The sequence below is a fragment of the Phragmites australis genome, chromosome 24 (genome assembly GCF_958298935.1).
Source record: "Phragmites australis chromosome 24, lpPhrAust1.1, whole genome shotgun sequence".
Taxonomy (NCBI): Eukaryota; Viridiplantae; Streptophyta; class Magnoliopsida; order Poales; family Poaceae; genus Phragmites; species Phragmites australis.
Window position 1 is genome coordinate 5,819,648 of NC_084944.1, and position 23,807 is coordinate 5,843,454.

At 44.7% G+C, this 23,807-nt stretch overlaps 1 protein-coding gene across 1 annotated transcript; it reads right to left on the minus strand.

Annotated features, from left to right (window-relative positions):
• Positions 1–4,519: 4,519 nt before the first annotated feature.
• LOC133907581 (3-ketoacyl-CoA synthase 12-like) lies at positions 4,520–10,627 on the minus strand. The gene is made up of 2 exons (XM_062349650.1): positions 9,800–10,627; positions 4,520–5,739 (listed from the first exon to the last, which is right to left on the minus strand). The coding sequence occupies exons 1-2, from the start codon at positions 10,369–10,371 to the stop codon at positions 4,923–4,925; spliced, it is 1,389 nt and encodes a 462-aa protein (XP_062205634.1). The 5' UTR covers positions 10,372–10,627; the 3' UTR covers positions 4,520–4,922.
• Between the last annotated feature and the right edge of the window lie 13,180 nt (positions 10,628–23,807).

A 23,807-nucleotide genomic window follows, 5' to 3' on the forward strand; every position in this document is an offset into this window, starting at 1 on the left:
ACGGCCGGGAGGGATCACGACGCCCGCCGTCCGTCCGGCCGGGCGGCGTTTATGCTTAAGGGATCGGCGACGTAATAAGAAGAGCTGAATTAGTATATTTAAAATTATTTTGATTTTAAAAATAATATAAGATAAATTTATATTAATTTCTATCTAATTATACTTTAGATTTACCCAATGCATCTACTCTACCGATTAAAATAATTACAACCTATCAAAAAGATAAATTGCAAGAATATAAATGTGGAAACGTAAATAAGGTAGGAAGGACAAATTCGATATAAAGATTTTTTTCTCATGATATGAATACCACCCCTAGTTCACATTGAAGCTCCACAAAGAATATGCTCCCGATCGGCACCTGTCGGAGGGTTAACTCCTGTCGCAGGGATCCTGAGGGACCCCTTTTTAGAGATTCGGCCGGGAGGATGATCCTGAATATGTTCGCTGGAGAAATAAATGGGTATAAATGCGATGGCCGGCGGGGTGGAACGATCTAGTGCGGAACGAAGTAAATGCGCTAGTGTTTAGACAGGTTCGGGCCGCACGGAGGCGTAACACCCTACTTCTGTATGGATACTATAAATACCCTGAGAATGTCCCTTAAGGATGTTGCTGGTTACAAGAATGTTTGTCTATCCTAAGCCTGAGGCTCCTTGTTCTTCGGTCTGCGTGTATCTGTTGGCTTTGGGTGCTCTCGATCTTCTCTTCTCTTCGCTACTTACTTCCTCTGGGATTTTTCAACCTATCTTTGTCCGTGCTACCGGCTGCTTTAAATACCCGCCGGCAGCAGCGTGCCCCAAACGGGAGGGCACGAGTTTCAAGGTACCATAAATGGAAAGGGCGTCATCATAGCCTCTGTGCGAAGTGATCGGGGTGAAAAATGCGCCCCACGCCTGGTCATCCGTCACCATAAATGCACTGGCAACGAATGCCGTGGAGAGGGCCCACCGGGCAGCCGCAGAGCGGCCCGACGTGCTCGTCCTGTCTTGTTCTCCTGCCACGGTAGTGCGGCAGACGGAACGCCTCGACCCTCACGACGTTATCCCAAGACGGGTCGGATGGCACGGATGGGACCCATGCATTTAATGACCCCACGCCCTTCTGCCAAAATGTGGCAGGAACTGACACCGAGCGTGGGGGGGCAATTGGAGGTGACAGGCCACGCGTGCTCTTAAATGTGGCTTCGAGCCTTTGACTGGCTGACACCTCATCAGTGGGCCCCTACGGGGGCCATTGTTAGGGGGCTTTCTGAGTCGTCGGGGAACCGAGTGCTCGGGGGGTCACTGTTCACCTCCCCGAGCACTCTCTCTCGAGAATGCTCTTTCTTGATCCTCAGGGAACCGAGTGCTCGGGGGTACTGTTCACCTCCCCGAGCACTCTCTCCCGGGCACACTTGTACGAAACTTTCGGGGGACCGAGTGCTCGGGGGCCGCTGCACGCAACCCTGAGCACTCTCTCCCGGAACTTTCTTCAGTGGATCCTCGGGGTACTTGGGTGCCCAGGGGGCCACCGCTCACGGCCCCGGGCACACTTCTCCCGATACTTAGCTTTCTTGGTCGTCGGGGGACTCGGGTGCTCGGGGGTCACCGTATACCTCCCCGAGTACTTTCTTCCCGGCACTTAGACTTCGCAGATCATCGGGGAACTTGGGTACTCAGGGATCACTGATTGTGGCCCCAAACGCCCTCTCTCGGGACTTAATCTTTTTTACCTTGCGGAGGAGACTCCGCAGGATGGCGCCACATGGCGGATTACTGGCCTAGCCTCGGGGTTCGGGGACCCCCGGTTCCTGATTCACCGACAGCACCCACTCACGGCTTTTGAGCCACCAAGTCACAATAACAAGATCTCCACTCGGATGAGCCACTGAACTCTCTTCCAGTTCCTTGACGTCGTGATCACTTCAGAGCTTGAGCCACCAAAGCAAGAGTCTCCGCGTCCCCGCACAATCGCGTTGTCGTTGCTTCACACCAAGTCGGAGGATCAACAAGCTTACCGACGAGTCACTAAGACTCCTTGATCCACTACTTGGTATATGGTTAGATCACTCCTTGATCCACTCTCTAGGCAGCAATCATCTAGCAACACTCTCTCTAAGCCTATAAGCATTAAAACACTCTCTAACCTTGTATTTAATCACCTTGGATAATCATTTTAAACACTTTGGTGGCTTGGATATCTTCTCAGGTATATATCAACTTCTCTAGACTTCAGCAGCACGTCACAGCTTCAAATGACTAAGTGTAGGGGTATTTATAGCCTCAAATCCGCGCACTAACTGTTAATCAACGGCTTTGAAAAGTTGTTAATACCGGATGATCCGGTGAGAACAATAGTACTAACACCGGATCATCCAGTGAGTACACTCTCATAAACTAGCCGTTGGAATCTCACTCCCTCTGTGAACACCAGTCATATTGGTGTATACTTCATCTCCATCACCGGACTATCCAGTGAGTTATCCTGAGCCATCTGAGCATTTCCTTCTTCTTGGTGTAAATTACTTCGGTGTAAACACCCAGTGCACATCACTTTATCATCGGACTATCCGGTGAGTAGTCCGGTGAGTTGACTTCAGCCAACCGAGCCAATGCAACCCTCTCTGAAAATAATGCTCCGGTGTGCACAACCTTCATCACCAGATCATCAGATGTGTTGATCTTCATTCTGCCTCTTTGCACTGTTCATTATCTGATGTGTGCAACACATTGATCACTGGACTATCTGGTATTTTGATCTTTAACTTCAATGGTTGTAACCTTCTCCAGACAACATGATCCAGTGTGTTTCTTCTCTGATCACCGGACCTTCCGGTGAGGTCTTCAGCCCTCTCTTCCCTTTGCTAAATATGCTCTGGTACACTTTCAACACTAACACTGAACCATCCGTTGTAACACTTCTAACAATTTTGGCCACGTGTCACTCAAGAATTCATCCGATGATTTCATCAACTTATACATCGGAACATCCGATGAACTTATCCTTTTTCTGTCTTGATAAGCAATCAAAGCTCCGATGAGTTCAATACCCAAAGCACTGAACCATCCGGTGAGGCAAATCTTCTTGTGGCTTCTCTAATTCAGTCTAACTTTGTCCTGGTTATGGTGGCTTCTTCATGTATTGCATCTATGAAACCTACTAACATATATTTTTGACAAACATATTAGTCCCAATGACTATGTTGTTATTAATCACCAAAATTACAATCATAGTCTAATAAGATCATTTTCGCTACAATGGCAGAGGTCGGGCATGCACCAGCTCACTCGCTCGAACCGAGTGAGCTCACCATGCACCATGCCATCTCGGTGGATGGATCTATCGGTCATCGTCCGAAATCAATGTAGCCAACGAATGATGCCGCTGCCCCCGCTCTATCGATCACCCTCTGCTGCTCGCGGTCAACGGTGTCCTTGCTACCTCACTGTTTCACCCTACGCCACCTACTTCGCCAGGCCGACCTCTCTTATCATGAGCTCTTCTAAGCCTAAATTTGGGAAGCAACTGCCAAATCAACCTTGTTGGGAAGTTACCATCGCCAATCGATCGCCTGATCACATATGCCTAAATTTAGGAAGCGTGGACTTCTATATGGCTCTGTTCGACTTCTGGTGTGACAGGAGATTTGGAGTAGAGTGACGAAGGTTCCCATTAAACAGTAGTGGTTGAACAGAAATATGGAAGACGAAAAAAAGAAGGTGGTAGGTGGTACACCATGGGTCCACCAAGCCATTTTCCATGCTCAGAGGTAGGACGAGATTGGATGCTTCCAGTAAGGTAAGCTGATGAGTGATGATGTAGTCGTGCATACTATTCCCCCGTGGCCACGCCAAAATCAGATCCTTTGCAGTGGAGTGGCAATGCGTATGATAGACAATCCTCTGCATTAGGATCCTCCCGTAACTGTTGGATCTGAAAACAATGCTCCAAAATGACCGCTACAATGTCGATGTACAGTACTTTTCGACGACGTAAGTAAACCGAATACTGTTGTAACAGTGACAGTAGTTACTTAATGTAACACTGTAGCAGATGTCACATCATACTTTTTATACAGTGATCCTCTGAATTAATCGGTCATTAATAGGTCATTACTGCAAAGATCCGGATCCAGCCACACCGTCCGCATACAGCCTCGCGGTCGGCGGCGAGCACTGCTCACCAACGGACGCCATGTTTGGTACGTATTCGAATCGCGCACAGATTTTGCATGGAATATACGTGAGAGGTGGGTGAGGCTGTATAATTTTCGGAGGAACCATGTGGCCATGTTCTAAGTGTTGCTCTGTCCAGTTCCGGAGTTCCTCAGTGAGGCGGTGCGCGTGTTTTACGGCCGGCCGGGAAGAATCCTATGATACAAACGGTTTGTTGAAACAGACACTGCTATAAATAAACTCTCAAACTTCACCTGCAGACGACTGAAAATGGATGGGGAAAAAGGTGTGCAAATCATCGGTATCTTTATACTATGAGTATGATCTATCACAGCACCATCGATCCTTGCATAAGAACGCCATTGATTGAAAAAAATAATCTTCTCTTTAATCCATCATCACCATAGTAAATGACAACAACACGACACCAACACCCAAGATTAAAGAGAAATGATAAAATCCAAGAAAAAGAAAGCCATATCCCCTGCATCCTCGCCCGGCCCACAGCTACGCAAGTCTTCCCATCACCACCAAAAGAATCATAAGCATGCATGCAGCTATTTAGACGTGTGAATCGTTCGCTTAATTGGCTTCTTCTTAATGAACAGAATAATAACATTTAACGGTAATCCATCCATCTATCGATTATCGACCCTCTCTTGACTTAAATTTGATCCTTGTGTTCATCTCCTTGCTTCATGAGTCTGTTGAAGAATCGATATCTATATATGGAGTAGTTCATGGTCGGATGACATCAGCAGCTGATCACAAGCTCATCATGTCCTTGACGAAGCCGTACTTCTCCATGAAGGGGTTGGTGACGTCCTTGGGCGGGTACTGGTCGATGCAGTCCTCCCAGACGCCGGCGTCGGCGGCGGGCTTCTCGACGGTCCAGACGCAGCTGTTGCACTTGAACCCGGCACCGAAGGTGAGCATCAGCACGCGGTCGCCCTGGCGGAGCCGGCCCTTGGCCTCCATGTAGCCCAGCACGTACCACACGCTGCTGGCGGAGGTGTTGCCGAAGCGGTGCAGCGTCATGCGGGAGGGCTCCAGGTCGTGCTCCGTGAGGGTCAGCCCCTTGCCCACGCCGTCGATGACCGCGGTGCCGCCCGTGTGGACGCAGAAGTGGTCCACGCCGGCCTTCATGCGGATGGTGAGGTGGTTGGAGCCGCGCTGCGCCTTCTTGCGGGCCAGGCGCGCGGAGAGGGTGGCGCAGGCGAGGCGGAGGAGCTCCGGGAGCGGGAGCACGCGGGGCGCCAGGACGCGGAGGTTGTGGATGAAGGCGTGCACGGCGGCGCGGGGGAGATCCTTGCCGAGGTGGAACCCGGGCCTGCCGGCGTCGTCCTCCATCTGGAGCGCGCAGTTGTAGGCCTCGTCGGAGGCGCCCGTGTGGGTGCGCACGACGTGGCGAAGGCGGAGCTTGGCGTGCAGATGGAGGCGCGGGTCGTTGGTGAGGAAGTAGGCGCAGCCGCCGGAGCGGAAGAGGCAGTTGCCCAGCATGAAGGACCGCTTGTTGCCGGCGTACCAGTTGGGCGCGATAGACTCCGACGTCATCACCAGCGCCACCTTCCCGTCGTGCGTCCTGCAACCCATGCACCAACTAATGTCAGTACGCACGCCGTACCTCGTACGCATGCATGCATACGTATAGGATAGTACTCCTTCGGTAATAAATATTTATCATTTGATAAACATTCAATCAAACTTTTAAAGTTATAACGGTCAATAACTTCTAAATTTTTTAGTTTAAAAATATAAATATAATAAATATAAATTTATCTTAAAACATATTTTTATAATATTATATTTTTATTAGATATTATAACTATACTCTAATAAAAAATAATGATCAAAGTTGCATGTCAAACACTGCGAAAAGTCAAAAGCGACAAGTATGTACGACTGGAAAGAGTATTGGTAGGAGCACTGACAATAATCACTACTACAGAATATGCCATAAATAGCACTTTATTAGTACCGGTTGTGTAAAAACCACAACTAAAGACGTATCAATATCAGTTGTTAAATTCCTACGCACGAACAATGGCTGAGGCGCTAAGAATTGACATTAATAGTCAATGCCAGTTTCAACCATAAACTGACATTGATAGTCCATTTTCAATACCGGTTCGAGCCATAATCGACACAGATGTATTCAAACCCAAAATTTGTCTCCAATCCAATTTTGGCTCATGTTCGGCTAAGTCCTCACGTTTTCATCCGTAGAGCCTCATCTCTTTCCTCACGAGTCACGTCCAGCTCAGTCCTCCTCACGTCCACAGAGTGCCAGATCCTTATCTCTTTCCTCACCACAATCCAATACTGTGCTGTTTTCAAGCACCAAAGATTTTGTGGTTTTCCCCTTGATGGATAGTTTCTTGTCTACTGTGATTCTCTATAAATTTCCAACCTATATAAGATTCTATAGAGATTTGTGTGATTTGTTTCGTTCTCTGTTTCTGTTGTTTAGATGCTATTGCTTGTGAGAGTTGCAAGGAGCTGAGGTCCATATGAGGTTCAATAATAGGGCGGAGGTGGAGAGTGGGCAGAGGCCGGCCTTCAAGCAGCGTGTGGCTCGAGCACGAGAGTGGGCATGGCCTCCGAGCAGCGTGCTGTTTCCCTCTTTTCTTTCCATTCGATTTTGTTGTGTTGAGTTAGTGCGAGTGGCCATGACAGTGTAGTGTTCTTGTGTTCGTATATGGATGAGATGAATATATAGATGAGAGATGAGTCGATTTAATTGTGTTTTTGTGTTTGAGATGAGTCTATTTGATTGTGTTCTGGTGTTTGAGATGAGTCGAGCACGCCAGTAGAGAGCGCGGTGCGATCAAAGCTGGCGCGACGACGGAGAGTGCCGGCGGTATCAGCAGCCGACCGACACGGTGCGGTCAAAGCTGGCGCGATGGCAGAGAGCGTCAGCGGTATAGTAGCCGACCAGCTTGAAATCAAGCCAACTCGTTTCCTTTTTTTTCTCTCAATCCACTTGTCACTGCCGATTCGTAGTTCGAACCGACGATAATAGTGAGTTACTATACCAGGTGATCAACTAGTACCGATACTAGTTGAGTATCAATTCAGAGTAAAGAGTGCCGGTTTTTCGTGCCAAGTAAAAAGTGCCAGTTGAAAAGACAACACTGAAGCCATTTTTTAATCGACATTATTTATGCCTTTTGCAGTAATGAATTCAATTTATTTTTTTCAGTTACAAAAGAAAACACACGTCACAATCACACCATATATGTGTGTGCCCACGGTCATACGCTTACAAAGTTGCATAGTACTCCCTTCAATTCAAAAATAGTATGCATATTTTTTCTCAATTTTTGAAGTTGAATTTTAACTAAGATATTTTTATAAAATGTATTATTTATAGTTATAAAACATATATAGTGTAAAATCATTTTGAATTGTGAATCTAGTTGTATAATTTTTATACACTAAAAATTCTTATTATTTGATTAAATGTTAGTCAAAGTATACAATATTTGACTTTTCCAAAATAAATGCATCTACTATTTCTAAATAGAGGGGGTAATATTCTACTTAAAGAGCTTGAAATTAGAATCATGAAAATATCACGAGATATATTCGAAGTGTCTCGATGGAGCAGAGACCGACGGATCAATCTTTAAAAAAAGAAGAAGATTTGTGCGCATTTCAGGACACGGCCGATGGATCCGAACTGTTGATTCCCTGACTATCTATACTTAACGACCATTATAACTATATATAGCTATGTTAAGCAAGTATTCCATCTGATTATAAATGTATGTCGTTTTGAATAAGACGTGGTGTTCAATATATAAATTTAGCCATTATCTTCTTTTAAAATATATTTATAAAATTTATTGAATTTGTGATATTATAAAATTAAATATTTTTTAAGATAAATCTATACAAATAATTTTAAAGATTTCAAATTAAATATTTGAAAGTTATTGTTGATCAAAATTTTAAAAATTCGATCGAATTTTTTCTAAAACAATATATATTTATCACAGAAGGAATACATATATCTCCAGCACACAATTAACTATTGCCATGCAAGGCTGTCCCCCATTTCAGAAAACCCCCAAGTTCTAACTTCTATAACCCATGAGACGGTATGTGCCAAAATGTGAAATGCATGGCATCATGCACAGGCAGATGGAACTGCGGCCTGCAGGCTACCATTACTCCATATAGCCAGTAGCCCATTGGATAGCACTAGCAGAAGGCAGAGAAGGTCAGGTCCAGCCAGCCATGGCGGAAGGCAGATGACCAACTTGGTGAGCAGGCATTCAATTGCGGTAGAGCAGAGCAGCCCAGCAGGACGTAGTAGGAGCAGTTGCTGACTAGCTGGCTCAGCTCAGCACATTACTTCACTCTGTCACTCAACCACATTTATTTATTCATGTGTCCATGGTGGCTTGGCACTGGCATGCTCCAGCCTAGATGGATCTTGCACAGGGTGGATCATGGATGAGTCGAGTAGAATAGAATATAGGGGAGGAACAATCTATGGTTGCTGTTTTGGGTTCGCCTGTTGAATACTATAGAAAGGCGCATTCGCCTGTCGAATACTATAGAAATGCACAATGCGCCTCTCTAGTTTTATATGGAAAATAAGAAGATGCTTATTTTAAGGATATAGGACACAGAGATTTCTTAGATTCAGCCCCGTTTGGAACCTAGGAATTTTATAGGATCAGATATAATTCATTAAGAAATCACATAGAAGTATAGTATTCCAATTTCCAAACGGGGCCATCACAGGGAATTTGAACATTTTCACTATGATTTTTTTTTTGCATGGAAACATTTTCACTATTATATTCTTAAGAAAAAAAACTCCGTAAAGTATGTGTTCCAAACAAGCCCTTCAAGTTGAGAAGCAAGAAACCGAAAGTATTTCAGATATCGCCAGTGTTATCTAACAAAAAAGAAGATAGTTTCGTTTCTATCAAGTGACGGCTAAAATTATCACGATTATTTCATGAAGGGACAGGTACCAAAAAAACTAGTATCGATTCTTAGGCTTTTGCTGAGCAAGGTAGCTAGGCCCGTACTAAAATAGGAATTATTTTACAGAAGATAAAAATCACATTCAACTCTTGCAGATGGATTGAATGACGTAAAATCAAATACCATGCACTGTGCACATCTAGGTCTGCAATTAGCAGGTGGGGCCCACTAGTCATAGTTTTTTTTGCCACCTTTAGGTTTTTACCTGCACACCATTTGTTGTGTCTTCTGCGTAGGTGGCGGTGCGTGTACATTTACGTTAAATACTTTTTTAAAGTAATTTTTTTGTAGAAATTTCTTATCAGCACTTTTTATTTGTCTTATTATATCTTTGATGCAGTCGTTTGTTTGGAACACGGGATATTTTCTTATTCGCGTGGAAATTGAATTGTTTAAATTCTTATTATGCTGTAAATATGTGCCAAATAGTAGAGCTGGCGTGTAATATTATCTACTGCTGTCATAGTAATATTATAAACTGCAGCTGATACCGCTGTAGAAATATCAGTGTGCACCGGGGATTTGATTGAGATGTTATCTTAGCAGTTGTAAATTCGAAACAGAGAGAAATAAATGGAGGGGAAAAACACAATTATTTAAAATATTTTGGAGCAGGAGAGAGAACGGGAAAAAAATACCTGAAGAAGTTGTTGACGAGGTCGAGCGCGATGAGCGTGGCGCTGCATCCCATGCCGGTGAGGTTGTACACCTTGACGTCCTCCCTGAGGCCGTACCGATTCACGACGCGCGCCGACAGCGACGGCGCCGGCGAGAACATGGACACGTTGACGACGAGCAGGTCGACGTCGGCGGGGTGGATGCCGACGCCGCCCGGCGCGGCCGACCTGGCGAAGAGCTCGTCGAGGACGGCGTGGAAAGTCTCGTCCATCTCCTCCATGCCCTCTAGGAGGCGGTCGGGGCGGGCGTCCCTGCCCTCAATCATGTTGCGCGGGCCGTACGTCTCCTCGCCGATGCCGGAGTTGACGATGACCTTGAGCAGGAACTTGTACTCCTCCAGCCCCAGCAGCTTGTTCCGCTGGATGATCTCGCCGCACAGGTCGGTCGGCAGCTTGCGGTCGTCCGTCGCCTTGTAGCACACGTAGTCCAGCAGGTAGCACCGCCGCCGCCGGGCTCGCGCCACCAGCAGCCGCGCCAGCATCGCCGCCGAGTACGCCAGCATCGTCAGCGTCAGCATCGTCGCCAGCTCCATCGCCACCACACAAGCTAGACAACAAATCCTTGCTCCCGCTCTTGTTCTTGTCAAGATAGAGATCTGGCTAGGCTTGATGGGGAGATGGCAATGCGCAACGCGTGTGGCTGCTACTCATGGAGATGGAGGCGATGGAGAGGGGAAGGAGATGTGTGCGACAGTGTGAGTGCTTGCTCAGCTAAGCACCCCAAGCCCCCAGCTCTAATAGTGACGAGCTGGGAGTGTGGGTGGGGAGGGATGAGAAGGAGAAAGAGAGGGGTTTGGAGGAAAGAGGGAAGGAGAGGAGGGTGGTTTTATGGAGGGCTCATGACTCATGAGAACCATCCTCCCATCTCTGTTTTATTTTTCAGCATATTTTCGTTTTCCTTTTTGTTCTTTTTTGGAAATGCACTTGTATTTACTATATATGATTTTTTTTGACAAAAGGTTTCATGGATGACGTGGCATGCTGTTCAAGGCCATGCGGGCCATTGAGTTAAGATTGGGACTTGTAGTTGAGGCAGATGAAGCAATTGAGGCGCGGGATTTTATAAGAAAAATGTTTTTATTGTTTTCGGATAACATGGTACTACAGAGAATTTAAATAGTGTATTTATAATCTGCTCTCCGTGGCAGAACATGGCTAAGAGCTTAAGAGTCCATGTGCTTTTAGAAATCGCAGTATACCAGCTGCTCTCGCCGATAGTAGAACATAACTATTAATAATAACATTCACCAACATTGTATATGATATACTATAAAACAACACTATTTATCTATCTGTCGATAGAAAAAAGGGGAGAAATCTCGAATTTCTTACTATAGAATCCGCGTCAAGATTCGCATGGCTTTCTTCCTCGGTGTTTCTTTGGCGAGCTCAAGTCTTCTCTGGCAAGGGGTAGGGTTAGGGTTTTCGGGGTTTTGAGGGTTGACGGCTTAGAGAGAGGCTCAGGAAGGTTGCCGGCCCGACGGTGGTGGTGGGCGGTGGGCGGGACGGCGGGGGCGCCACCCGCTGTGGTGGTGGGGGACGACCGGTTGGCCTGTGGTGGCGGCGGGGGTGTCAGGATTAAACGGGTTAGTGAAAGTGCATCTAGACCATCTATATGGGTTTTGATGGTTGATTACAAATGATTAAAAGACTAATATGTTATATGAGTATTTGAATAGGTAAAGATCCCAATAATGAAAGCTAAACGACGTTGGGGATCCAAAAAATGAAGAAAGAAGACGGTACTTGGTTACTCCTATGATTATAGCATTTTATTTTGATTTTGAGTATAGAAATACCGTACTATTAAGAGGGATATAACGTTGAAGGCTTTGTTACAATCTTAGTGCTCAAAATTTATCCTTAGAATGAGAGACATATTTCATAACACGGACACCTGGGTTGAAAAGTTTCTAAATGATCGGAAGTTCTCAATGGAATCGGAAGTTTCGATGTTGATCGGAATGTCCGGGGTGCTAAACTTTCAAGCGCTCGGGAAGTTCTCGTTGGAATTGGAAGTTCCAATGTTGATCGGAATATCCGGGGTGTTAAATTTTTCAAGTGCTCGGGAAGTTCTCGTTGGAATCAGAAGTTCTGATATTTTGATCGAAAGTTCTGATGTTGATCGGAATGTCTGGGGTGTTAAATTTTCAAGCACTTGGGAAGTTTTCTTTTAAATCGGAAGTTCCAATATGTATGGTCGAAAGTTCTGATGTGTGTATTTCTTTAGTTTTAGTTTAAGTCGAGCAAGTCAATACTGTTACTTTGCACTGGTCGAAAGTTTCGATCTGGATATCGGAAGTTTCAATGTGGGTTGAAAAAGTGTATAATGGCTAGTTTTTGGACGTACCTTATAAATACTTCCTCTCCCTCACCTCTTTGGGCTGCTGGTTCTTTGAAAAAGAAATACCTTTCTAGAACCCCAAAGAGCAGCTCTCCTCTTCCTTGCTTTGTGCTTCACCTTGAGAAAGGGATTTGAGCGAGAGATCTAGTGAAAGTGATTTTGAGTTCATCTTTGAGCACTAGGTTCATCTCCAAGCTTTGCTCTATGTGCATTTGTTACTCTTAGAGATTGAGATCTCCTAGACGATTAGGAGTCACTCACACGTCCCAATCGATTGTGGTGCCCCGTGAGAAGTTTGTGAAGGCTGGATTCTGCCTCCAAAAGGGAACTAATACCAAGTGGAACCAATGAGTGCTTTGTGTAACCTCGCAAGGAAAAAGGTTGAAAGAAACCTAGCTCAAGTACGACCGAGCCCCTCAATGGAGATGTAGGATCCTCTCAAGGATCTGAACTTTAGAAACAAATTTGTTTTGTCTCCCCTCGTTGGTTATTTCTCACCTCTTACGTGATTTTGAGCAATTAGCATACTATCTTGAGTTATCCTTTGTGCTTGCTAGTTATTTCTTAAATTGAATAGCTTTATACCATGCTACATCTTGCATTTCATAGTTTAACTCACCCTTGTGCATAGATCTACCTAAGTTAATTTTCAGGCAAATCGGAAGTTTCGATCATATATATTGGAACTTCTGGTGTAAGTCAGAACATCTGATATTTATATCGGAATATCTAATATCTATTTTCCATTGTGTTGTTCTATTTTAATATTAGGAAAAGCGCCAATTCACCCTCCTCTAAGCCAGTATCTCGATCCTTCAGTTAGCGGTGCGTGACGGTTGTGAGGGGTGGCTCCGGTGGCGGTGGTGCCACTGAAGTTGGGTGAGGTGGCAGCGGAGGTGGGGGAGAGCTCGGATCTGTGGCCAGAGACGGCGAAGAAGAAGTGTGGCAGAGGGGGAGGGAGGTGGAGAGAGGACAGGCGACAGAGGAGGGAGGGGCGGTGGAGGTGGTGGGCCGCACTGACGCCGGGGATGGCGCCAACGTGGCAGCGGGGTGGCGGGGGCGGAGTGGTAGAAGCGGCAGCGGGGAGGAGTGCATGAGGTCGGGGAGTCGGGCGCTCAAGAGTTAAAGAGGTGAGGGAGATCTGGATCGTTGGATTCTCATCCAAGGGCTAAAAATTCGATAGATTTTGCTAGTTAAAATCTGTTGACAGATAACTAGATAGTTCCTTAATGTAATTGTGAAATATATGTTGGATGACTTTTCCCTTTTGAAATCGATCGAGTTTTGCACCTGTTAATTGACTTGTTAATATGTACTTTGTGCCATGTTCTTTGTCTTTGGTGGTAGGATCCTTTCCAGGGACAACAGGCTAGGGTTCAGGTTTGCTAGGTTATGGTTTGGTAAGTTTGGGCCTAGGTTTGTTGTGGGTTTTGTTGTTTGTGGCGGGAGGTGTTTGTAAGGGTTGACGATTCAGGCTAGTGTACGTGGTGGGTTCAAATTAAAGCCTAGAAGTCGACGAAGATTAGGACGAAGGGTAAGAGAGATAGGTGTAGAAAGCATGCCCTTAGGGGGATTGTAGCATCTACTATATGGCATATACGTGATTTTAGTGATTAATAACAATATAGTCAATGAGACTAACATATGTGTCAAATATATGCTTTAGTAGTTCTCATGGATGCAATTCATTAAAAAGCCACCGAAGCTGAGACAAAGTTTAATTGAATTAGAGAAGACCTAGAGAAAATAAACTCATCGGATGATCCGACGCCGGACAAGTTTGTACATGCCAAAGCTTTGTGTCCAGATGCAGTTGACCTCACCATATAGTATGGTGTTAAGCAAGTTCAACACACTGGATAATGAACAGTGTAAAGAGAAAATAGAACACCCCACTAGATGGTCTGGTGCTTAGAAATTGTGGTCACTGGAGCATTTTGTGCAGAGAGAGTTCAAGTGTCTCAGTTGACTCAAGACAACTAAGCGGATAGTCCGGTGATGTATGATGTGTACACTGAAGGTTTACACCAGAGTATTTTACACAGAGAAGCATGAAGTGGCTCGATCAGGTTCAAGACAACACGTTGGATGGTCCGGCGACGGACTTGATGGTACACTGTAATGTCTGGTGTTCATAGAGGCTTTGAGTGGAGTTCCAATGGCTAGTTTCTGAGGTTGTACTTACCGGATGATTCAGTGTTAGTACTAATGTTGACACCGGATCATCTGGTGTCAACAGCTATTCTGAACCGTTGGGAAAATGATTAGTTGGTGGGTTTGAGACTATAAATACCTCTCCACTCGATCATTTGAGATAGTTAGAATCCAGATAAGTTCATATACACCAAAGAAGATGTCCAAGCCACTAAAGTGCTTAAAGTGATTATCTAAGGCGATTAAGCATAAGATTAGTGAGTGATTAATGCTTATGGTTCTAGAGAGAAGAGTTGCTAGGTGTTGCTGCCTAGAGAGTGGATCAAGGAGTGATTCAACTTTGTACCTTGTGTTACGCCGACACCTTGGAGTCTTGGTGACTCTTTGGCACCTTGAGCTAGAGTTGCTCAAAGTTGTTGATCCTCTAACTTTGTGTGGAGCTACGGCGAGATGCTTCTACGGGGACGCGAAGACCCTTGCTTTGGTGGCTTAAGCTCCGAAGTGAAGATGACGACAAGTAACCGAGAAAGAGGCTAGTGGTGAGACCTCACCTTTGTGGCTTGGTGGCTCATCCAGTTGAGATCTTGTCTTTATGACTTAGTGGCTCAAGAGTCGTGATCGGAAGAGTCTTGACGACTGAGAGCATATCCTTGGTGGAGCTCCAACGTATAATAAAGGTGGCATTGCCATCGATACCACAAGATAAAAATCATTATGCCGAGTCTGCTCTCTTTACCTTATTTACGTTCCGTATTTACATACTTGCAATTTATCATCCTAAATAGGTTGTAAGCTCTTTTAATTGTTAGAGTAGACACACTAAATAAACCTAGAGCACATTTAGATAGAAATTGATATAGATTTATCTTGTGTTGTTTTTTGAAACCGAATAGATCTTAAGTGTCCTAATTCATCCCCCCTCTTAGGATGTCACTGATCCATATAATATGGGAGGGGAACAAAGGTAGAGGGCGATGAGATGGGAACAACTGTGTTGCCCTCGACACCTCCGATCACACAAGGACAGGGGTGGATCCACCTTGTGTTCACAGGGTGCAGAAGATACCAGTTAAATTTTTATTTTTTAGTGATTAATCATATGTAGCAGCCCATGCGATCAACACCCTCTAGCCTAATAAGTGGGACACCCAGACTCCTAATAGACCAGCTTGAGACACCCGGTCATTTTTGTTCTGGGTCCACCATTGTTTATAAGGAATTAAGGAAATAGGTGCAAGGAGCATGCCACTGTATATAGCACTAGAGGATGGGTGCTAGCGAGGTTGTTGGTTAAAATGCGTGGGGTGGCATGGAGGTGATCATAAGACGTACTTCTACGTGAGAAGATATTTTTCATAGGATAAACTCAAAATTACTCCACTGAACTATTCCTAGTGTCGGATTACCCCTCAAACTTTAAAACCGATTATTTAACCTCCCAAACTTTAAATATCGGGTCACATAATCCTCTGGAGTGGATTGCGACAGTGATTTTGATGATGTGGCTGCCGCATCACCTGTTTTTTCCACTTGGCTACCATGTCATCTCTCTCTCTCTCTCTCTCTCTCTCTCTCTCTCTCTCTCTCATCGCTTGCCGCATGCAAGCCTCCCCCTCGCCGCTCCTCAACGCACATGGGCTCGCAGGAATCAGCCTCCCATTGCTGGTGACGAGCACGCTCTTTCTTAGGGGGTCTACATGGGGAGACAAACTCGCCGGAGGGGAGACAAACATAGAAACCGCCGTCACCTCTTCCTTTCTTGTTTGACACCAGCAAACGCCACCCCACCGCCCCAGTGCCCCATTACTCAAACCAAGAACACCAACATGCTCCCCGCATCACCATGGTTCCGTTTTTGCCTTTTCATTGGGCTTGATTCCAACCGAGGCAGAAACACCCAATCTAGGCCACATCAGCCGATTGCTCCTCACCGGTGAGACCTCGTTCCAATTCCCCTCCCCCTCACCAGCTCATAGGCCCTAGCTCACCTCCTGTAGCCGTACTTTGAGCTCTCGTGCACCGAGGATCGCCTGCACATGCGCTGCCTCTATCCCGGCCGCCACTTGTCGTCGCCAGCCTAGTAGCCTAGTCCTAGCTCCAATCCATCCCTCGGTATAGCCCCACTTTAGCTTGGAGATGCTCTAGCCAAGGCCAATCGTTCTAAGGGGCATAACCTTCTCTCCCCTCTCCGGCGACCGAAGGTCATGCCACTGTCATTTGCCGTGAATCATGCTCTCATTCCGTGATCCGAGCCTATCACCTTCCTCCTCACCTCCTCCTCAATCTCCCTGCCAAACCCCGGAGCACGAGGTATCCTTGATTGCTTGGCCAAGAACGAGCGTCATCAACCGTCCATTCTTTTGCCCTATTCATCTTCTTCCCCCCGCCGAGCCCATTTCTTTTCTCCCTCTCCCCTCCATGAGCTCGGTCTACCATAGATCACAGACCCACGTCAGCAAAACCAACGAGAAAAATCACTTCAAGGGGTTATGTGATTCGGTATTTAAAGTTTAGGGTTAAATAAATAATTCTAAAGTTAGAAGTTTATCTAGAAATTAAGAATAGTTTAAGAAGTAATTTGGACCTTTTCCTTTATCATATATGTAAGGGTTGGGTGATTTAGATTGTTGCATCGTCATCTAGCAGATGAGACCGCGATTATTTTAAAGAGAAAAAAAAAAGTAGACTACTGTTTCATGGTCAGACCAATAGTTTAATTCTGACTCATTCAACTAGAGCAATTAATTTTGGGGGTCGGGACCAGTAGTGATTTTGGAGCTTTAAACGCATCAAAGGCAGCTTGTACTTCCACCATATGATGTAGTAAGATTTAGTGGCGCCCGCACGTGACATAAAAATCGACATAATTTGTTAGTAAACGCATATATGTTTGCAGAGCAACTGACCAACCCAATGCATGTTATGTGCTTCATTACATATGTCTCAGACTCTGAAGGTTCAAGCACAAGGGCCAACCTTGAGCCAAAATGATTTTGATGCTACTTCACTATATATCTAACAATATACACAAATTTATATGGCTGGTATAAATATGTTACTAGTAAAAAAAATTCATCCTAATACCAGTACATCATCCTAGATCAATATAGCTTCGCCCCTGCCCAAGAACGTAGTACACCAGAGCGGTTGTTTCCATTATTGATAGGTTTCAGGACAAAGAAAAAGAAGCATCATCATTACTAGTTTCTCCGTCTAACAAGTTTTTTCGTACGTCCTTCAAAAGAAAAAAGTTGTTTATTAAAGGAGGAACATGCTGTGAGGCATATATTATGCATTTATGTGAAGATGACAATCTATTTATATATGTTGTAATGAATCAATAACGCATAAGACATCCCGGAGACAACAATGAAAAATTCAGAGCATGTTAACTGATCGAAGAACTGGCAAATGTAGAGGTAAATTTTTCGGCTTAGCAGCGGTGTGCCGAACCCTTTGGACTATATTAGGAACAATGTGGCATTGAAAATCAAACTCCTACACCAAAATCAGGCATTTGATGCCATGGACTCTCAAAATTGTGCAAATTCAAATACTCCTGACCAAAGTTTTCAAATTCGTATTGCTGATTTGGACGCCACAAAGCCGTCAACATAGGTTTGCCGACTGGACAGCCAAGACAATAGTGATTTAGGCGAGGGGATATATATTTTGCTTGGTTTGAGAGTTTGAGATCTCAAATTATCCCCGGTTTCGAAGAGTTGCTTTCCTCTATGCTACGGTCGATTGCCAACATTAACGTCGATCCATATCATATACAGTTTTTTTTAACACGTAAAAGTTTTGTGTCTCAATTTTATATATAGAAGAACGTACATGCAGTTGTTCAGTGCCTGCACCAACCGTTCGATTCCTTTACATTGGTCTCACTGTCTCAGCCTTTTAAATTTCTCTCCGCAACGGTTTATGACCGGCCGGCCTCTCCTCACAAGTACGGAAGTAAGACCACGCCCAAGTGATTCCGTTGCGGGCGAAAATCTCGTCGAGAAGGGATTTTCGTTTCCTTTAGCGATCCAACGGTTTTTCTTCACAATTCCTGTTACGAAGGGATTCCTAAGTCATTCTTTTCAGGACGGGCTCTCTCTTTCCCTATCGCGATTTCTCTCGAAGGGAAACTGTTAGAGATAAGAGAAAATAAAAGAAATGATAACAGATAAGGGAATCGGGAAGGGAACGAAATGAAGAAAATATGGTTGAAGATGACCTAAAGTATGTCCATTGATGGTTCTGCGGATTGATAATGGACGGATGGATGGGAGTTGGCAAGTGCGTGCATGCGTGTGATCACCACGTGCATGGCTGCACGCAGTTTTGTACGTACGTCCAACAAAGTACGAGCATTCGAAGATTGGAAAATCATGCCAGATCAATACTTTGCATGGTTCGTTTTTTAAATCTGTAGAATCGAATTAAGACTATTCCAATAGAATTCGATGTGACGGTCCGGGAATCTTCTATGCTTACCTTGCATGTGCACATTCAATCCAATTCAGATCGGATCGGATCACGATTCTTCGTTTCTTTCCTCTGAGAATTTTGGAGGAGGGAAATGATGTATTCCTTTCGACCTTCTCGTACGAGTGAGTACAATTCACTAGTGTGGCAAATAGGGTAACGCATGAGTTAACTCAGAATGCTACTAGAGGTCAAATAGTTGTGCGGCTAATTTGGCTCATTTACTGATCTCGAGCCTCCATGTGGCTACGTTGATAAAGACGAAAGTCCACTCACTTAATATCTGTACCTTTCATGGCTGGTTTTAGGGGTGTAGAAATCTAGAACCTCTGCATAATTTCGTACTGAAAAGAAGAGTATATACTGTGTACCTGAGCGTATTTGGTTCCATCTACATCACTATACTTCAAGCATATACTACATCGACGGTGGAAAACGCCGACGGAGTTTAGTCACTAGTAACCAGGTGAAACAGTGACAAAACAATATTCTGTCACTCTTTTTTCATGAATAATGTGATATCATGTGGCAAGATAATATTTTGCCACCGATAACTATATAATAGTGGAAAAAATAGTTTAATTAGTCGTAATTAACTTGGCAAACCATGACACAGAACAATATTTTTTCACACCTTTCCATCACTAATGAGATAGCATGCGGTGATATAATGCTTTCACACTAACAAACTAGTACATAATAGTGAGGAAAAAGTAGTTTCGTCCTAAGTTACCAGATAAAGGATGCCGATACAATATGTCGTCATTGATGCTCCGATGTCTTGTCGTGGGCTTGCATGAGCAGAACAGCGAGGCAACGGTGGCAAAGTAACAGTAGCAGAAGCTATACCCGACGCCCTCCCTCTAAGGTTTTTGGGACCGGCCCCGATATCCTAAACCCTACTTGCATTGGACCCACAATTCTCATGTGCATGCATGCGTGACAGTCAATAATACGATGCACACGTACGGCTGCCACAGGACGATGACGACGCCACTACAGTACGTATTGGCACAGCTCTCCTGCAGCTGCAGTAACAACACACGCACGCACGCCACCGGTGTCTTGACAGCAGCGACGCATGCATTTTTGCTCCCACATGCATGCACGACGGTTGCGATCGATCCGTATAGTATAGTCGGCTCGCTCTAAATGCCAACACAGATCACACCTGCCGGCTGCTGCTCCGCTCTTACATGCATGTTTACTCGTAGAAGAGCCACGATTTTGATGAATGACAGGGCGATCGAGGCTGTTGTTCTTGCAGACAGATCATTGCGTACCAAACAATTGACAGACAAAGATCTGGCCATAATGTTGAGCCAGCAGAAACTACAGCGATGGATTTATAGGCAGGCAGACACTGCATGTGGCGGCTAAGAGCATGTTCTTCAACAGTATAGTCATCAGCTAATTATAAGAGTTGTGCAGGTTAACTATAGATAGCATATATAGTAGATAATATCTCTAATAAAACCAGCTATAATAGATATCCAAATTGAATATGAGATCATATGTAATAGGGTATTTATAGACTGACTACTAGTTAGTAGATAGTTTTTCTCTCTTTATTCATTCTCACCTTCATATAGACAAAAATCTGTGGCTTCCCATATAGCACGCTGGGAATTAACCTCAGAAATTCCTGTTGAATTAATCGTTTGTGTCGATTGCTCTATTAATATCGTTTGTGTTGATAAATCATACTAATTCACTTGTGTTGTGGTCCAACAAGGCACCCACAGGAAATATGAGTTTTCATACAAGTACTCGATTTATGTATCAATCAATTTGCTTGGAAAAATAGTGAACTAGCTAGTAATAACAAATTAGTGGCAAGAGAAGTACATTTCGGGGTAAAGATTTTTCGTCGGTGCGAGCACCAGCTGTGCACACTCACTTTTATGGTTCGGCTTTCAGAGAATTCTAACCTACGGAAGCAGCACCAGCCGTGCGCAATTCTTGGTACCTCCTCATAAGCAACGTAAAAATCCGTAAGGATCGATAAGGGTGACTAGAGGGACCAATAGATGTCTCATCTAATTCCTTTCAAAACAAATGTTTTTTTTCTATTTTTTTATCTAACACACCTCAAAACCAAAAACGAAAGTAACGTAAAGGAGAAAAATAAGTCACAATAAAAATCTTCAAGAAAAGTATGTCTCTCATGTATGAAATTAAACCCTAGGTTCTATAGTACATTCTAAGAGTCGAAGCCATAAAACTCACAAGTTGAAACGCAAATCACTTAGATCTAAGAAATTCTTCAAGTTGATAAATTAGAAGTAAGTGAATTTAAGATCAGTTTTGAATGTGAATTTTATGTCTCTAGTAACAAGAAGAATAATTTCAACAAGATGAAAATTTCAGCTTCCAAACAAAAACAAAAAATACAACGAAAATCGAGAAACTTGCAATCAAGCAAGGAGCTAATAGAGGGAAACTAGAAAAAGATGAACATAAGCACAAAAGAAAACATAAACTTCAATTCTTACAGAGAAACACTCTATTTTTGACGGATTACCAAGTATTTTTGCATACAAAAACTCTCACATAATACATAGGTTAAACAATACTCTCTCTCCCTCTCCTAAAACTCCAGTACACAACTCTCAAATAGATGACGAAAAGGGCTAAACCAGCCCCCTTTTCTATTTATAGCCTAAGTTCCTTTAACCCTAAGTTTCCTAGGTTGTTCTCAAAATACCCTTCTCTTCCAATAAACTCATATATGTCACTAAGGACATTTTTATTCATCTTTTTCCTCATACATCAGACGGCTCAAGTGCCTTCAGGACTTAGTTTCATCTCGACGCAAGCTTTGCGACTATGCCAAGTGCACTCCATCCTTCCATGGTTTTGAGGTCAAACCGCAAAACTGTCTTGCACACTTTTCAAAACGTGACTTAGTGTTACTTGCTTACACTTTAAACAAGCGATCCGATGTCGACGTGTGTACTTCATCTTGCGATCTTGACCGCTGGCAAGTCTCTCCCGCTCCTGATCACTCGGGCCGCCTTATCACTTGTACTGACATCCTCTTCGCTTGACTTTGTCAACACGCCGTCTTCATCTGCCTTCTCACGCTTTGCTTGATCAACACGTGTACAGCTAGGATCACTCTTGACTTCATCCAGCCTCCTTGATCGTTCGGCACCAAGCACCCCGCTTAGCCCCGATTATCCCACCGTCGATCGCCAAGTTGTATCCATCACCTACACATTATAAGATAAGCGCAAACGTATCTCCAACTCCATCATATATTTGTCAAAATCAAAATTCTCTATTCCAAAACACATCACAGAAAAATCAAGAATGTCGGATCATCGAACGTGCATTGCCCTCTGATCACTGGACCATCCGGCACTTGTAATTCTGACTTCATTGCAAACTTCATGAGAAATCCTCCAGCAAAACATCTAGTGTACACTCCTCCATCGCCGGACCATCCGGTGAGTGCAACCCGCTAGACCATTTTGCAACCTCTCTAGAACAAATGCTCCGGTGTGGTATCTGGTGTTCACATCTTCTATCGTCGAACCATCCGACGTGTACATCCTCACTAGATAAGCCATTTGCATCTTCTCTGAAAAAATTAGTCTGACGTGTACTACTAACCATCGCCGGATCATCCGATGTTGTAATGGATATTCTCTTCTAAGTCAAAATCCTCCGGAGTGAAATCTTCCTAAGCGCTAGACTATCCAATGTGTACAAAATTTCCAGCGCCAGATCATCCGACGAGTGTAAATTTTTCTAGCACAGAGATAAAAATATCAACTCTATTTTTTTCTATAATTTTAGTTAGTCATGATCATAATTGTAATACATAAGCACGCTCATACAATCCTATAAATCATCAAACCAAATTCACAATCTTATCAATCACTCATCACATATAAAATAAAATATATTTTAACTTGATTTCTCAAAATCAATGATCAGTCTCAAAACCTCTTGCTGGAAAGTTTATCCATTTGTACCCCAAATTCCATCTCCCTATTAGGAATCAGTGCATCACCTAGATCGCTGCACTGATAAAAAAAAGTTGAAAACAAGTAACCATGTGATTTGGCCAGAAGATCGCCGTCCAAATTTCCAGAACATAGCATCAATTGAGCGACAAGGCAGATCGACACCAACTTGGTGCGCATCATTCATTCGTTCATGCATACGCCTATCCGTCCGTCCGTCCATTCTATCGATGCGATGATAACTGGCCCCAGCCGCTTGTCCTGTTCGGCACTCGACCGGTGCCACGGCCTCGCGTGAACGCTTCTCCGTGACTCCAGCCGTCTCTTTCAGAAGCAGCACGGCCCGTCGATGATCTCTCCCATTTATTGGTCGCCACCGCTTCGCAACACTTTCAGAGCATTCCATGCAGTTGCACGCCGAAAGGGATATCTGAACCATACGAATGCGATTGTGTGCGTACTACTTAGCATGGCATACAAGTTAGTGAACAATGAGGCATGCGATCACACAGCATGCATGCATGCTTTACTAGGTAACCTCAGACGCCTCCTTTCCCGTGGGCTTCACCAAGAAAAGGAGGCAGAAATGGAAAGCATGCGTGTCGCCGTGGCCCGTGGGCATCGATCCGCCGCCTCCGTGACGGCCGAGGCGGCGATCCCCGTGAAGACGCGCGGTGGCTGTCCTACGTGCGACGGGAGTGTGCAGTGCAGGCCAGCCCTGGCGCGCGCGCAGCACATGAACGGGGCCGGCACTGCATTGCACGGCACGGCACGAATCCGGCCGTCTTTACGGGCGACCGGGGATGGAGACGGCCGGTGATCAGTCATCCCCGCCGGCCGGCGTCTGTCAAGACGGTCGACGATCCGCTTGACAAACCTCGGCCATGTCAGGTGCGAATTGAAGACGCATGCAGCAGTACGCGTGTTCAAATCAAGTGTTACGATTACGAACTTGCTGCGGGGTTTAGCTGAAACGGCGGCATCATCAGAGGTTGGTGGCGCGCAGTTATGAGCGTGGAGG

Bases quoted from the DNA above. Each gene is read 5' to 3' on its own strand.
- LOC133907581 (XM_062349650.1), bottom strand. From the start codon at position 10,371: ATGGAGCTGGCGACGATGCTGACGCTGACGATGCTGGCGTACTCGGCG. The intron at 5,740-9,799 runs GTATTTTTTTCC...CATGGGTTGCAG, and splicing joins CTCGTCAACAACTTCTTCAG to GACGCACGACGGGAAGGTGG.